Below are 15,756 nucleotides of genomic sequence, written 5' to 3'. Positions count from 1 at the left end.
CAACAATCCCGCGAATGATGCCTGGAAGGAGCAAAACTAATTAAATATAAATTAGTGGGAGGAAAACTGCAACTTCCTCTGAAGTAAAATGAAGAAATTTAAATGATTACTTCCTCTGAAGTAATCATTTAAATTGTACTTATTATTTACATAAGAGAAATCACAAGCGATGGGAGATGTCAGAGTGTGAGTAATCATATTGAGATATGCAATTAAGAATACTGCTAATTTCGAACAAAATTATCAGAATTCATTCAATGGGATTTGAGTACGAAATATATTTCCAATTCTCTCAACTACTATGAAAGTACTGGTAGTAGTCGAATTTCATTCAGCTAGCAAAGTACATGTACGCGTTCATTGCCTTGCTTAACTGGAGGACTGAATTGGCTCGAAAAAATCCGATAGTGTTCTAGAGCAGAGTTTCCGGTTTATCTAACCGTTAGCTCACCTACGATACTAAATGTATGATAGGTTTGCAATTTCCAACCTCTCTTGGGTCGTATTCGCATTAAATAAATATAGGTTTCCAGAGAGATGTTTAGAAATTAGTTATAAACACACAAAAGTGACGATATTATGTTGCAATGTTGTTTTTCTGTTTCCCCACCGTCAGAATATTTATAATTTAATTACCGCACATCTTATAAAATCACTTCTTTGGGCAACTACGAATCTCCTAGAGATCTTAAGTATAGATTACATTCTCAAGAAAGGCGGAAGTTCATCAAGTATGAAGTAAAAAATGGCTTAATTTGCTCATGTAAATAAAGAGTCCGAAGAAATGATTACCCAAAACCACATTGCGAATATCTTTGGGCTATGTAGCGTCAAATTATTTTCTTAGAATTACTTGTAAATAATTCTCTTTCTTCTCTGACTTGTTATACTTGAAATGATGACAGATGTCGGACGGAGACTGTCAGAAGTGAATTGAAAACAAAATGTCTCTTCGGATGGAGTCTTTCAAGATAAAATTGTCATTTTAAGTGTTCATCAGATGAGGAGCAGAATGTGAAGAGCAGGCTGAGGAGTGGATATACTGACTGCCTCTTAAGAGAAGGGGGGGGGGGGAGACGTAAAGCGTGTACGGAGAAATATCAGATGGCGCTATTGGGTAGCTGCCATCTGCAAATAAAAGTCTCGTCTCTAGCTCCTTACTCTTTTCGTGCATTATTTTGTCATTAAACACAGAATGGTGAATATGGCGGACTTTCCTAATTTATAAACTATGCAGGTTCGATGGTATATCAACAGTTAAAAAAAAAAAAATTAAAAATTCAGTTCAAAAACTTCATAATTTTAATATTTTGAAGCTTACTGGCTCCGATTAACGTAAAAGCCTTATCAGACTTTTACATTAAGAGACCTCTTATTAAATATGTTACCATGCCAACTCATTCCCATGCAGTCTCTAAAAAACTGAACATGATTGCCTTTGCCTTTTTCCGAGTCAGATGCCACATTTGTGTATATTCTTTCATTGAAGATAGCAAACACGAGCAGCAGTATGCTCAGGTTTTTTTTTTTTTTTTTGCTAACAGTTAATTATGCATTTATTTATAAGCCATTTTGTGCAGCGTGGAAAAGATGAATATAAAGTTATTACCATAGCAACAGGGTCCATGAGAAAATCTAATTAATTAGGCCTTTATAATTTATATGGATACCGTTTCATTTATTATTTTCATCTTCCACATTTTGCTCATAATTATTAATGGAAAAACTTAATTACTTCTTTTTCACATTTAAAAATGTTTATTTTTATAATTCATAATACGGAAGCCAAATAGAATTAATAGATAGCGAATGAACTCTTTTTTTTTCTTTTATTAGTTTTCATTGAACATCTATATATAATTCACGGTGCCTGTGTGTGTGTATCGTACATATGCACCTTTTATATCGATAATTCTATCCATTAATGCTTGGATATCTAGAAATCAACGTCACTTGGGTTAAGCTGTGGGTAAGAAACCTACTATACTCGTACTATACAGCATAATCGCTATGTAGCAGATGAATTTCATCGCCCAGTATATCAGCTGCAGTTGCCAGGAGATTATTAAGAGAACAGAAACAAACTTTTTTTTTTGGAGAGAAAGGCTGTTTCAGAGTAAGGAGGAAGATCAACAGAGAAAAGTTAGTTTGATTGCTCTGAAATTAAACCGCGATATTATAGGATTGCAAAAAAGTGCAGGAATGGTGTAAATACTTATGAGACATAATACATGAACGGGATGTTTATGAGAAAGTGTTTTTCTGGAACTTATGAACAAGGTGTCGCGCTTTTCTGGAGAGTATACAAAATTTTACTACGGTTTTTAATGCATCATCCACAAATATGAGGAAGGTTTGCAGTTCTATAATTTAGTAACTCCTTGAGCGAAAAGTACACGAAAATGTTTTGGTGTCTTTTTTTTTTTTTTGGTCACGACACTACATATTTTAAAACTTTATAAGATAAATATAAATGATTAATCTGCTTGCATTTGGCCTTGTCGTGTTATAGCAAATCTTCAGAGCATATTTTTACTGTGATTTAACAATCGTTATCCTTTTCATTTTGCCATTTCCTGAGCGAAGGTTCCTTCTCAAGTTGCCTTGAACTGTACCTCTTCATTCAGTTATCCCGGATATTGCACTACATTAAAAAGAAGTTATCACTCTTAAAAAACGCCAAATATGTTTTTTAGTGAGTTCTTCCTTTCAACAACGTACAGTGGCAGATCCGACGTTGTTTTATAGAAGCTTCATTCAGTTACAGACACTTCCATGCAAACTTTTAGCGCCCAATAATGCGAACCTAATTAACTACCACTTCAAAAAAGTCAACGCAAGTTTCTGTTTTCTATGTGCTTTGAAGTTGCGACCACATAAGTGATTGCAATTTCGTCTGCGACATAGCGTGAAGAGTGTGGGGGGGGGGGTATTGCATACATCAAATGTAGAGGCACAAGGACAAGATAAAGAATTAACACAAAAGCCTGTACTGTATTGTTTACTAAAGATCACAATCTAATCATCACTATGTCATTCTTCTCCAGAGATTTTCGGCCCTGTAGCCGAAGATTTTTCGCTAAAATCTTCAGATATATAGCATTATTAAAGAACCATTTTACAACAACAACAGTTGTAAAATGTCGGTATGTAATTTTCCAGAATTTCTGGAAAACAGAGAAAACAGTTTTCTGGATTATCTCACTCGTGGTACTCAAGGTGATCTTTTGTGAATCCCACCTATGAAAGGTTTGCTAATCTATCACCAGTGGGATTCACACAGAATGGCACTAGACATGTCTTTTTTTAATTTTTTTAAACTATTGCGAGATCATACACGCGTCCTGTTATTTAAACATTAAATCTTATCGAGCGCGTTAACGTATGTGATTAAAACTTAGTTAAGAAAGAATTAAATTGCCCGTATTTATAACAGGTCCAAAAATAACGTAGCAAAACATCGCTCGTGGTGTACTGCTACGTTCTCGTGTCTGTGTGTGTCGGGGGGGGGGTCAAAATAACTAAGTATAAAAGAGTGTATATCGCGTTTCCTCATAAGACCGCCAGTCTGGTCGTTGTAACCATCGGTAGAATGATAGGAAGACCAAAGAAATTCATATTTGGAAATTGCAGAAGTTTGTGGAAAACCGTGTTACGGGAAAAGGGTTCCGGATAATAATTTTGCAAAGCAGGAGTGATGACCTCGCTTAAGGACGCTTACGATCTCGCTGAGTAGTGTGTGCAGCATCATTTATGAATTACTTAAACGTTTGTGGGCCCACACTGGTTGTCAAAGTAACTCTCTTTCTTTCAGCATTTGATGCTTCATATGACAACCATATGCCATGAACACGCACGTGCGAGTGGTTACGACGACCAGCGACACAGTCCTGATCTGGAACCCAATGATTTTTTATTGAGTTCCAGATCGGGGATACAACACACTGTCGTGTGTCTGCTGTTAAAGATACCCGACGCCGATCCATTCACGCAGGGCCTCGATTTTATGGTGTCCTGATTTTTCAGAGATTTTGTCTAGTAGTTCCATGATGGCGCCAAACACTTGGATTTGTGATCAATCTCTGCATTTGTACAGAGTTCAGTATATCCTAAATCATAAAAAATTGAGCACTCTGAATTTATCCTAAAACTTTAACTTTACATTCTCTATTAACTTATTTACTGGATTGACCTTAATATCAAAAAATTGGCAGACTGGTGTTTCTTTTGTGAAAAATAAAAAAGTTTCGTAAATAATAAAGTTTATTTTTTGTTAATTTGAACGTTATTTAAACAACTTTTAATGCTAAATGTTAATAATAGGATTTCATCTACCACTCGACAGCGAAACTACATAATTTTCATGTAATCTGAGGAGAACCAACTAAGCCTGAAACAGTTGTTTAGATAGTGGGATCCTAAAACAATAAAAAACTTTCTGGAGATCGTTTTTTAAGCCGTGGAATACCGAAGTAAATCATTCTGAATGTTACGTTAGTTCTCTACATTATTAATTAGCTTTCTAAACTTTTTTTTTATTAATAACTTGGCAAACTAATATGTGCATCATCTGGATAAGAGTATGGATAATTTCAATATTTTATTTTAAATAATTAAATAGCAGACTGCAAATGTTCTCAATTTAATAATGTTTAACAGTGCAATTAGCTTTTGATAATTTCAGTTAATTGCTCTCATATAGAAATGGACAGGTTTTTTCCTCTCCCTGAAAAAAAAAAAAAAAAACCGTTTAGTTTCTTCTCACTGACAGAAAACAGATAAATCGGAATAAATCGGAAGAAACGCACACGCAATTAACAGACTGATTAGCTTCGTGACCTTAGTTGCCTCAACATTATTATAGCCAATCCAAAGAAAGTACCACGAAGCTGGCGAAGAAAGAACCCTAGAAAAACAGCGCTGTTTTCGCACTGAAGGCAGTTTAAAAGAAATACAAACACGAGCAAATATTTACAGGATGCGTGTAAGTCAGTAAAGAGTCTATGGATACATAAAGATGCTGCAGTGCTATTGCAATAGGTTCTTAATGATCTCAAGAGTTTTAAAGATAAAAACCCATCAGGTGATTTCTCGCTTCCAATGTTACTCGATGGAGTCTCCACCTATCACCACTCTTTTAACGAGTGTTGTTTCTACACGGCATTAACTGTAGAGCTGCTTTATTCCATTTCCATTGTAGTATCTGATAAAACGAGAGCATTTCTTTCCACGGGATCATTTGCAAGCACGATCCATTCTTTATCATTTAGACTTTAATCCGATGCATTACATGTGCTGTCGGGGAAGTTTTATGAATGAATGTCGTTAGCCAGAGTGTAATGTGAATGTTAAATATGTGAGCAGAAAGGATGCGTTTATCTGTTTGATATTACTTTCTATCTAACACTTCCTCCATTCCGTTGCCAATACCTGAATCAAGGTTCACACGTTTCTTTTTGAAAGTTTTGCTGAAAATGCGCTTCTTTGTGACAAACTTCACTATCACCATTTCTCTACATTTCTGTGGTTGAAGAGTTCGAAAATTAATGCTGACTGAACGAGTGCGTTTTTATTTGATAAATCACGCATTTATCACTTAAACTACATTTCTACTATTGGTTATATATTAGCACAACATACCTCAACTTCAGAAGACGAGTTTGGTGTTACTGCGTTAACGATTGAAACCGAACAAGAAATTTCACTTATCTGTTCCAGAGAAAATTTCATAAATTGCATAAATCTTCCTGCTTGAGAAACGTATCCTAATTAAATAATGTTGTTTATAATTAAGAAATTTTTAGGATAATTTACACATTGCAATCAATTCATCCATCAGGAGGAATTAGATTTCGTTAAGCAATTCGTAGATAAAAGTATCAAAATTAAATCAAACTTCCTCTTTCTTCCTCCCCCGCTTTTATTTATCTCATGTGAATTAATTTATCAATTTCCTTATGAAAGAGTAACCTTGTCAACACTCCTGCCAAATTTCTGAAAGATTTTAATGCATCAAAATCGTTCAGAAGCATTAATTTATTATATGAATATTTAATATGATATTGTACTGAGATATTTGGCTATATTCTGCTGTCTTCCATATATATGGAAGCCAGCAGAAGTGAACATCCTGTTTCCGGACAAATATCGCGAGAATATTTTCTATAGAAGGAAGAAGTTTATTTTTTTGTCTTTGTCGATTTGTTCCAGTGAATCTTTTGAGTCGAAATGTTATTAACTGATCGACCTGATATTGCTCAGCACAAATTTATATATAAAAGAAATGCAAGGGTAGGGAGCTGAAAATATTGGTAATTATCGATATTTTCAGTCTCCTACCCTTACACTTCCCAGATGTGTTAGGCTCGGTTTTCTCATAGGACTGTTGGGTAAGAGATGCAAGAGAAGTAATTTGTCTGGACTCAGGTTGTTTTAAATTACGGCTGCAGTAACTGTTATCTGGTCATTTTGTCCGTTTTGATTGGTGATAAAAACGAGTTTTCTGGAGGAAGAGTCCTATAAAATAAGACAGGCTAACTCATCTTCAGTTGAAACGCCCTAGAAAGAGGGCTTTTCAACAGAACTCAAATATTTCTCTTCTAAAGACAACCATGCCTGAAATTTATTCGCAAAGGGTGTAACAGAAAAAAAAAAAAAATGCAGCTAAAGGTAGTTCTAATTATTAACTGCGTTGTGATTGCATTTCGGGTGTTGTCGATTCTCTCAATAAACAAAGCACTAAATGACTTAACAGCCATAGTTAAAAGGGGGGGGGGGGAACTATACTGGGCTTGAAATGGAAGACATCAATTCAAACTATGCTGTCTATTAAAGCTAATACGATTTCTACTTTATTATTGTATATTGTTATTATTTCACCGAGAAGGTAGTCTTCGGTTTCATTCTCTTTGCGTGTGCATTCCTGTATTCCGGGGGAAAAATCCTTTCTCCCTCCGTAAGAAACCTTCGATTAAAACAGGTCAGATCTTTTTTTCAGCAAAAAAGGCACGTGCCTCACCTTTTCAACTGCACTACGAGGCAAAGTCAAAAATAATAATAATAATAAAAAAATAAATTAAATAAAGTTGATAAAATTCGGACGAGTATTACTATTTATTACAAACTTGTACTCTTATGCTGTCATTCTATTTCAATGTCTAAAATGATAACATCATGACTAACGGGGCATGGCATGGTATAGTAAGACTGCGTACATAGTTATATAGTCGAGTGGCTGGGAGGCCTCCCTATTAGCTTTTCACGTGTCCGGAAAAAAAAAAAAAAAAAGCGTGAGACTAAAGTATCGAATTTTGTCCAAGGCTTTTATTTATATCAAAAGGAAACAAATGAATGAATTAAAAGGCATTCTTATGCCCTGATCATATAATCAATGTATTTATTTTCTGTAATATGTCCTGATGTACACTGCTACCATTTATGCTTTTAATATTTCTGAACTTAAAGCGCTACCTAAAAAGAATGCATAGTTTTAAGTTCATGTTTGATTCGGATTCGATTTCAGGTGTGAACTCCTCTCCCTGCACCCTCTTGATTACTGACCCAAGAATACGTTTTAATTATTAAATTAAAAATTTTGTTTTTATTTCCTATTTAAGTAGAAAATAAAAATAAGATAACGGATAAAAATGACTACTTAATAAAAAATAATCCATTTAAAAGTCATTGCTTGTTAATTAGTTTTTCATCCACGTAATAAGAGAGATGTGAGAGCGATTTATTTCAACATTATCCGAGGCATCAACATTTTGTACTCCACCAAGAAAGAAATTTCAATATTCGTAATAAATCTGGCAAACAAAGAAATCTGACAAAGCAGCAATATTAGATGTGTGGTTACTGCTGTGTGTAAAACATCTTTTGACAATGGGTGCAAGTCTTTTCTGTTGCTTATTCCAGTGTGTGTGTGCAAGGCTTGCGATAAAGCCGGTCTTCCTTATTAAATCGGCGATCCGATACACAATAAAGCAATTCGTACCTTAATAACAGTATCATGCTCCGTACACTACACCGTAACCTTGGGGTAAAAGACCCATTCTTCAAGTGGGGAGAAATATTCGCAGAACAAACAACTGTCTGTTTATTGCATGCTGAATCTTATTATTGCAACAAATGATAAATTTTATCTTTCGAATTTATAAACCCGTCCTTGAAGTGCACGCGCGTTTAAAGGAGACTTTTAAACATATTATGTATTCAAAAGATATCGTGGAGTGCTTTCAAAGTTCTCTTCGAGTATGAATATTTATGGTATTTTAAAGCATGGCTACGAACACACTAAGCAGGTATATTCCTCTGAAGGTCTTTCACCTTTTTCATATTTTAAAGAAGTCATTCTGGTGATGAGAGAAGAAGGAGGTTAAAAATAAATTCTGTCCAATAAACAGATTCGACAGAATTTCTGGCCAATGGACATGTCACTTCGATAACGACATTGCCGAAATAATATACAAATATATGCAAATATACATTTGTATATTCGTTTTAGGAACACGAGTAATTGTTGATTAAAAAGTGCTCGAGTAAATTTAATAATACACGTTGTAACACTACTCTGATCTGTTTCCACATTTTTTGCTCTACATTAACAATGGCTTATTTTGAAACTGGTGCTGTAACAATACGAAGCCAATCAGATACTGTTTTAACGTCTTGGAATCCGCATATGTCATCAAAAATTCCGTGTTAACTGTTTTTAGTAACTAGAGCGGGCTACAGACGTTTAAAAGAACACGGGACCAAGTAAGTAAGAAGCACAGAATGTCACCAGAAGTGCTCTTTGTATTTGAAAATTCCGCATTGAGTTTTAATTTTCTTGTAACATTATGTCGTATTTTTTTTTTTTTTTTTCAATAGATCAATGGAATCGGCCCAAAATGCAAATGGTGAGCAAATATCTGCCAACAACAACGACACAGAGCAAGGAGCAACAGAAAACATCGAAACTAGTCTACACGTTCAGGTAGGATATTTGAATTACGTATTATCAGAAATGGAACGCTTAATGAGGTCAACGAAGAATGTTTCAATGCATTTTAATTGTACTGTTGTACAATTAACATTCGCAGTCGTTTATTTCAGCACAAACCCCTGAGCGAACCTTTCATCATTGTAAGAGACATCGCGCATTCTTCACGTAGTTCCCATAATTAAACTCGTTTTTCCTTTAAGCATCTGAGTTCGTTCTTTTAAAATCATAAGTTCGGAAATTCATAACTGTCCCAGGTCATTAAATATGGGACCGACGTGCAGGGAATGCCGTGAAAGCACAGTCCAAATAATCTTTGCGCATGCGTGCGAACATCAGTAATCAAGCATATAATCTACAGATATGAGGAATGCTGCCAGGTTAGTAGAGTTAAAATTAATTATTAAAAGAGGTGCGTAGTAAAGGCCCCAATGCGGAGGATTTTAGCCCTTTTAATTGACAGTCGTTAACGCAGCCGTTCGTTACATGCAAATTGCAGAGCAAAAGCTAAGAGGCTTTCATGTCAAAGATTATTGTAATGGAGATATTTAAGTTCGGGAAATTCCAGGAATTTTATAATTTTGCAATGAAGTATTCCCGGATTGGTTTGCTAATACCTGAATATTTTTTACGAATGTCTGATATTTCAGAGAAGGTTGACATCGAATTCACTGCTAATTTCAGTTCCCTTGTAATTGAATTATTCTTTAAAAACCAAATAAAATCAAGATATTATCATGAATCCTGAAATATTTCCCCATCTTATTTTTTCCAATTTTCATAGAAATCCTTTGCATAGCTCTATGAAGGTTATATACATGCTTACAAATACGCTACTTGGGCAGTTAATCAAAAGTAACAATTAAGCTCGAGCTGCATTCTCACAGTGTCTCGCTATGTGATGCTTACGTTTTTGAGTTATTTTGTTCAAATATTACTTCGATGTTGAAAATGAATGATGAAATAAACGATGTCTTTTTTTTATATAATTTAGTGCGGTAAAACTCTTAAATATTATTTGCATGGTATTGTTTTTTTAAAAATATATTTATCCTACACACGAAAGGCGGAAAAGTCTACAGCAAAGAAATGCCGTGTGTGGGTAAAATATTTTTCCTGTTTTATGTTTAGAAATTTTAAACTGTCAAATACCTAGATGACTTTCTCTAATTATAGATGCCATCTGGACATGATTCACTGTCCGCGAACGAAACTACAGAATTCGATGACAAAAAACCTGCAGTGGAAAAGAAGTGGGTGCAAAAATTCGAAAATTGGGAACAGGAAAACGTTCAATGTCCTCCTCATAGCTCTGTTGAAGACAATTCTAAATTTTGGCTGGCAGGGGAGTTTTATCCTGTAAAAATTCAGACCGTCATTGAGCCATGTTCACCAACGTGCCGTCCACATCCCTTATTAGAACTCTGCGGCAACTTACAGCAGTTGATTAATCATTCACTTCTTGGAAAGACGGTGGTAGGTCAAATATTTTCCTTACCTACTAAGACTATGAATAATTATAAGATAACTATTTAAGCCTGTTGTCGCAACTGAGACTATGTTTATTTTGAAGCTCTCGAACGATACATTAGTTACAAAAAATCGTAATCTACCCTACGGTTAACCGAGCGCTTGATAACAAGTAATAATACCTAAAATTCTCTGAGTATAGCGAGGGATACTCGAGTTTCATCTCTCTCTCAAACTACACTGCTTGGAAAGAAGTCAACGGACACCATACTGTGAGGAACAAACAATCATGGCGCCCACCTTAATAAGGTGTAGGACCTCCCTTCGCTGCGATGATGGCAGTGATCCTACGGGGTATACTTTCCACAAGCGTACAATATCCATCAATGGGAATTTTGGACCATTTTTCTTGTAGGCTTTTGATGAGGTATTGGCCTGTTGTAGTGCGGATATTTCTCGACCTTACTATACGTCCACTTCATCCAACGGTTGTTCAAATACGGTTTAGATCAGGGCTGTCTGAAGGCTAGACAGGTGAAAGAGACAATGATCAGTTCCGTAGACATGTCACAAAGTAGGAAGCATTGCATTGTCCAGAATGTTCAGATATCTCTTGGAGTTCAAAATTTGAGTTTTTATAATAGTGAAAAAAAAAAAAAATCTGTTTAAAATATTTTTGTGTGCGCGCAGTACCGTCGACAGGGTGTGGCATAGAGGCAACCTGCCTCACGTCGCGGCTTAATAAGGGGGCTCGTTCAGCCATATTGGCGCCGTCGCTACGCTAACAATTCCTGTTAGCATGGCAAGTGCGGAAAGAAGTTTTTCAAGCTTAAACTGATTAAAAATTATTTGTGAACAGCAATGGCCCAAGAAAGATTGGTTGGTCTAGCAACTATATCGATAGAGGCGGACATAGCTTGTAATTTAAATTTAGAAGAGCTTAAAAACAGTTTTATTATGCGATATCCCTGTAGAGCAAACATTTAATTAATATTATTATGTAATCGTTTTGCATTAATGTTTCCCTTGTAATAAAAACAAAATAGCAATTGGAGATTTTCTTATATTTTTTGTCTTATAATCCATCAGGGGCGATATTTAATTGTTTGTACCAGGGCGCGATCTAATATGGCGACGGCCTGTGTGTGCGTGCATGCGTTATTTTTCAGGTCACTTGACTACACCGCTAAGGCACCTCATTCAGCCACTTTCATCCATTCGACTCTGCTTCATCTAAACCAGTAGTTCCTAAACTTATTTGGCTTACCGCTGCCTTTCCCAAAAAAATTAATTCAGCCTCCCCCCCCCCCCTGGAAACTACTTTCTAAGACCTGACCAGCTCTACCTTATACATATCAAAGAATATCATATGAAAATCGGATCAACAGTTCTCGAGTTTTAAGCGAACAAACAGATAGATACAGAAACCAACTTGCGTTTTATTGTGCATCTAGTAGAGATTTTTGAAGTTTGGAAATAAGACACCTTGGAACCGAAAATTTAAAACTGTTTATTGAAATCAGCAAAAGAAACGTAAGTTGCACGTAAACATAGGACAAGTTGGAGCTGAAAATTTAATAACACTATTAAAATTAAGAAAACAAACATAAATTGCACATATGTAAAAATCGCACCTAAAATAGTAGATAACGACCAGCAATATTAAAAACAATCCTAATGAGAAGGATGAGTCTGGTGTGCTACTACCAATTTATTGATATTTGGCTCTATATTTGTCAGTAGCCCCGTGTGGGGGCATCTGTAACCCCCATCGGGCGCGTCCCCTGGTGGCGGATCGGAGAATGCTCGTCATAGGTTACTATGAAGGGTAGGAGGGAAATAAAATACCTCCCGCCGACCAACAGGATAGCACTTCCCTCATAGGCCGGTCTGGGGGCCTCGAAGGTGGCAGCCCCACCACCAGACTCGGGTGCTGAAGGCTAATCCCCTGCACACCTTAAAATTTCACTCATTAAAAGAAATAACAAAGAGATAGCCGAACTGCCTAAATGGTTAACGACAAGGCGAGGAAAAAGATACATGAAATATGGAACATGGAACATTAAAAGTCTACATGGAAAAGAAAACGAATTAATTGATGAATTTAAAAAATCAAGATTGGATTTGCTGGCAGTCACAGAAACAAAAAAGAAAGGTCAAGATTGCCAGAAAATGAAAGATGGGTATATACATTTTCAGGGGTAAACCCAAGAGAATGGGGAAAACAAGGCGTAGCTTGCATAATTAAACCAGATCTCAAAGAATATATTACTAAATGGCAACTAATAAACGAAAGGGTGTTGACAATCACTATAGATTTTAAATCAGACAACCAAGTATTCACTGTAATTGTTGCATATGGCCCAAACGATAATGCCAATAAAGAAATTAAAGATGAATTCTTCGAACTCTTACAAAAAACAATTGAAGAAGTTCAAGGGCATATCATACTACTAGGAGACCTTAATGGCCGGGTAGGGAATCAAGTAGATGAAGAAACGAAACAAGTGTTGGGATCACAAGGAGAAATAACCCGGAATAATAATGGAGAAAGAATAATAAATCTTTGCCTTACAAATAATTTAGTGATAGCGAATACTATGTTCAAGCATAAAGAAATCCATAAGTTTACCAGGGAAGAGCCCAATAGAAACAAAAAATCTATAATCGACTACGCCATCATAAGCAGATCGTACTGGAAGTATACAAAAAATACAAGAGTCTACAGAGGTCCTGAAATAGGCGGTGACCGCTACTTATTAGTATTGGAAACACTCCGTAAATAAAAGTTGAAAAATGTAGAAAAAGTAGCAAGGAAATAATGGTTAAGATAAAGAACTACAAACTAAAGAAAGAAGAAACAGCCATTGAGTATAAAAGTAAAATAGAAGAGAAGATGAAAGAAGTAAAAAAAGAGATATATGAAGACCAAGATGTAGAAAACCTATGGTACAGGTTCAAAACACTTCTTCTAGAAACAAGCAAAGAAATTTTTGGTGTATCATTAAATAATAAACAGAAGAAACATAAAACACCCTGGTGGACTGAAGAACTAAAAGAAGAAATTAAAATGAAAAAGCAATTATGGAAGAGATATATAACATCAAAGCTGAAGGTTGATAGAGAACTATACAACAACCAAAGAAATAAAGTTAAAACCTTAGTGAAAGCAGGGAAAAGAAAATGCTGGGAAGACTTCGGACATACTTTAGAACAAAATTTTAAAGGAAACCAAAAACTCTTCTCTAATGTTTTAAGAAGAATGAGGTCAGAGAAAGAATGCCCCATAAAGTTTATCAAAATTAAGGATGGAAAGTTACTCACAAATTCCGAAGACATCATGGAAAGATGGAAACAGTACTTTCAAGAATTATTGGAAGATGCAGGACATGGAAAAAATAGAACCCTAAGAGCAAACACACAAGCAAAATAGAAGATCAGAGTGAAGAAATTCATGCAAATGAATTTCTTCACTCTGATTTTATTGTTAGCAGCAATAAATAAAATAAAACTGGGCAAATTTATTGTTAGCAGCAATAAATAAAATAAAACTGGGCAAATCAGCAGGCCATGACCAAATAACACCAGAAATGGTAAAGAATTTAGGAACGAAAGCCATAAAATTTCTTTTACACCTATTCAATGTTGTATGGAAAAAAAAATTATTCCCAAAGACTGGGAAGTAGCTATAATAATCCCCATATTTAAGAAAGGAGACAACCGCAAATGTGAAAACTATAGAGGAATTTCGCTTTTAAAGCGTTCCAGGAAAATTATATACCCGCATTTTAGAAGCGAGGCTTAGGAATCAAATAGAGGACACGCTGGATGAAATGCAATATGGCTTTCGAAAAAATAGAAGCACACAGGATCTTATCTTCAGTCTTAGACAAATATCAGAAAAAACATTGGAATATGGAAAAGAACTACATTCATGTTTTATAGATTTTGAAAAGGCCTTTGAGCGAGCTCCCAGACACTTAATATGGCAAACATTAAAGAAAAACAAGATACAAGATAACTTAATAGCAGCCATACAAAGCCTCTACAAAAGTAATAGAAATTATGTAAGAACCTGTAATAATAGATCAAAAGAATTTGAAACAAATGTAGGAGTGAGGCAAGGCTGTATCCTCAGCCCTCTTCTCTTCATCGTAGTAATGGATGAAATTTTAAAGGCATGCCAAACAAAAACAAAAAAGTTCCACTTAGGATACAGGAAACTGAAAGAAACTAGGATTTCACACATGGCTTTTGCAGATGATGTAGTGATTCTAGCAAATACAGCTGAAGATCTGCAGTACAACATCAACATTTGGTGTGAAGAAACAAAGAAAAGGAATATGACCATAAATATAAATAAAACTAAAACAATGATCATATCTAGAAATCAACAAAAACACACAATAAAAATAGAGAATCACCAACTGGATCAAGTCCACTCCTTTAAATACTTGGGATCATATATACAAGAAGATGGTAGACTAGACACAGAAATTAACAACAGGATAAGAGGGGGAACAAAGCTATTCTATGCAATGAAAGGCCCACTCCTAGATAAGAAAGAAGTCACCCAGAATACCAGAATGGCAGTGTACCGTTCAGTGTTTCTACCAACATTAACATACAGTTGTGAGTCTTGGTGTTTAGCAACAGGAAACACAAATAAACTACAAACAATTGAAATGAAATATCTCAGGAAAGTGGCACAAAAAAACAAGACTAGACCGAATAAGAAATCAAACCATAAGAGACAGCCTTCAAGTTGCACCTCTGAACCAATTCATAACACAAGCCCAAATGAGATGGTTTGGACATCTCAATCGAATGGAAGGAGGAAGAATAGCAAAAACTGTATACGAAAGCCAGAAAATAGGAAAAAGAAACATAGGCAGACCCAGGAAAGGTTGGCAAAAGGAAATTAAAGAAAAATTGGAAAAGAAGGGAATTAATTGGAAAGAAGCAAAACAACAAACCTTGGACAGGACGGCATGGAAATCTCTTTGGCAAAATCTCGACGCTTAAAAGCATAAGAGATCATAGACGAAGAAGAAGATTTGTCAGTAGCATTTTAAAATCATCGCGATCAGCTATTTGTAGTCAGTTTCTTTTTTTAGTTAAAAGATTTGTGATCGCACTGAACCCACGTTCCACTAAATATGATGGAAATACGATTAAATACGTTTTTACTACAGACCACAATCCAAAATAAAGTATGGGCATCTGCTTTTGCAACCAGAACTGTTGGTATCTGTTTTTGAATTTTAATTTCCATTCCTCATTTGCTGTTACTTCTATCA

General features: G+C 35.4%; 1 protein-coding gene across 2 annotated transcripts in view; it reads left to right on the top strand.

Annotated features, from left to right (window-relative positions):
• The window catches only part of LOC150104601 (protein kinase C iota type-like), a 72,152-nt gene that overhangs the window by 11,002 nt on the left and 45,394 nt on the right, over positions 1 to 15,756 (top strand). For both annotated transcript variants that reach the window (XM_090395804.1, XM_090395805.1), the window contains exons 2-4: positions 4,324 to 4,472; positions 8,875 to 8,980; positions 10,163 to 10,462. In XM_090395804.1, the coding sequence (XP_090251930.1) occupies positions 8,879 to 8,980; positions 10,163 to 10,462 (402 nt within the window). In that variant the 5' untranslated portion in view covers positions 4,324 to 4,472; positions 8,875 to 8,878. The remainder of the gene's footprint in view (positions 1 to 4,323; positions 4,473 to 8,874; positions 8,981 to 10,162; positions 10,463 to 15,756) is intronic.

This window comes from Typopeltis vanoorti, chromosome 7 (assembly GCF_054136105.1).
Source record: "Typopeltis vanoorti isolate ZY-2024b chromosome 7, IOZ_Tvanoo_1.0, whole genome shotgun sequence".
Taxonomy (NCBI): Eukaryota; Metazoa; Arthropoda; class Arachnida; order Uropygi; family Thelyphonidae; genus Typopeltis; species Typopeltis vanoorti.
Note: the sequence above shows the minus strand (reverse complement) of the source record. Positions and strands in the feature narration are given on the sequence as shown.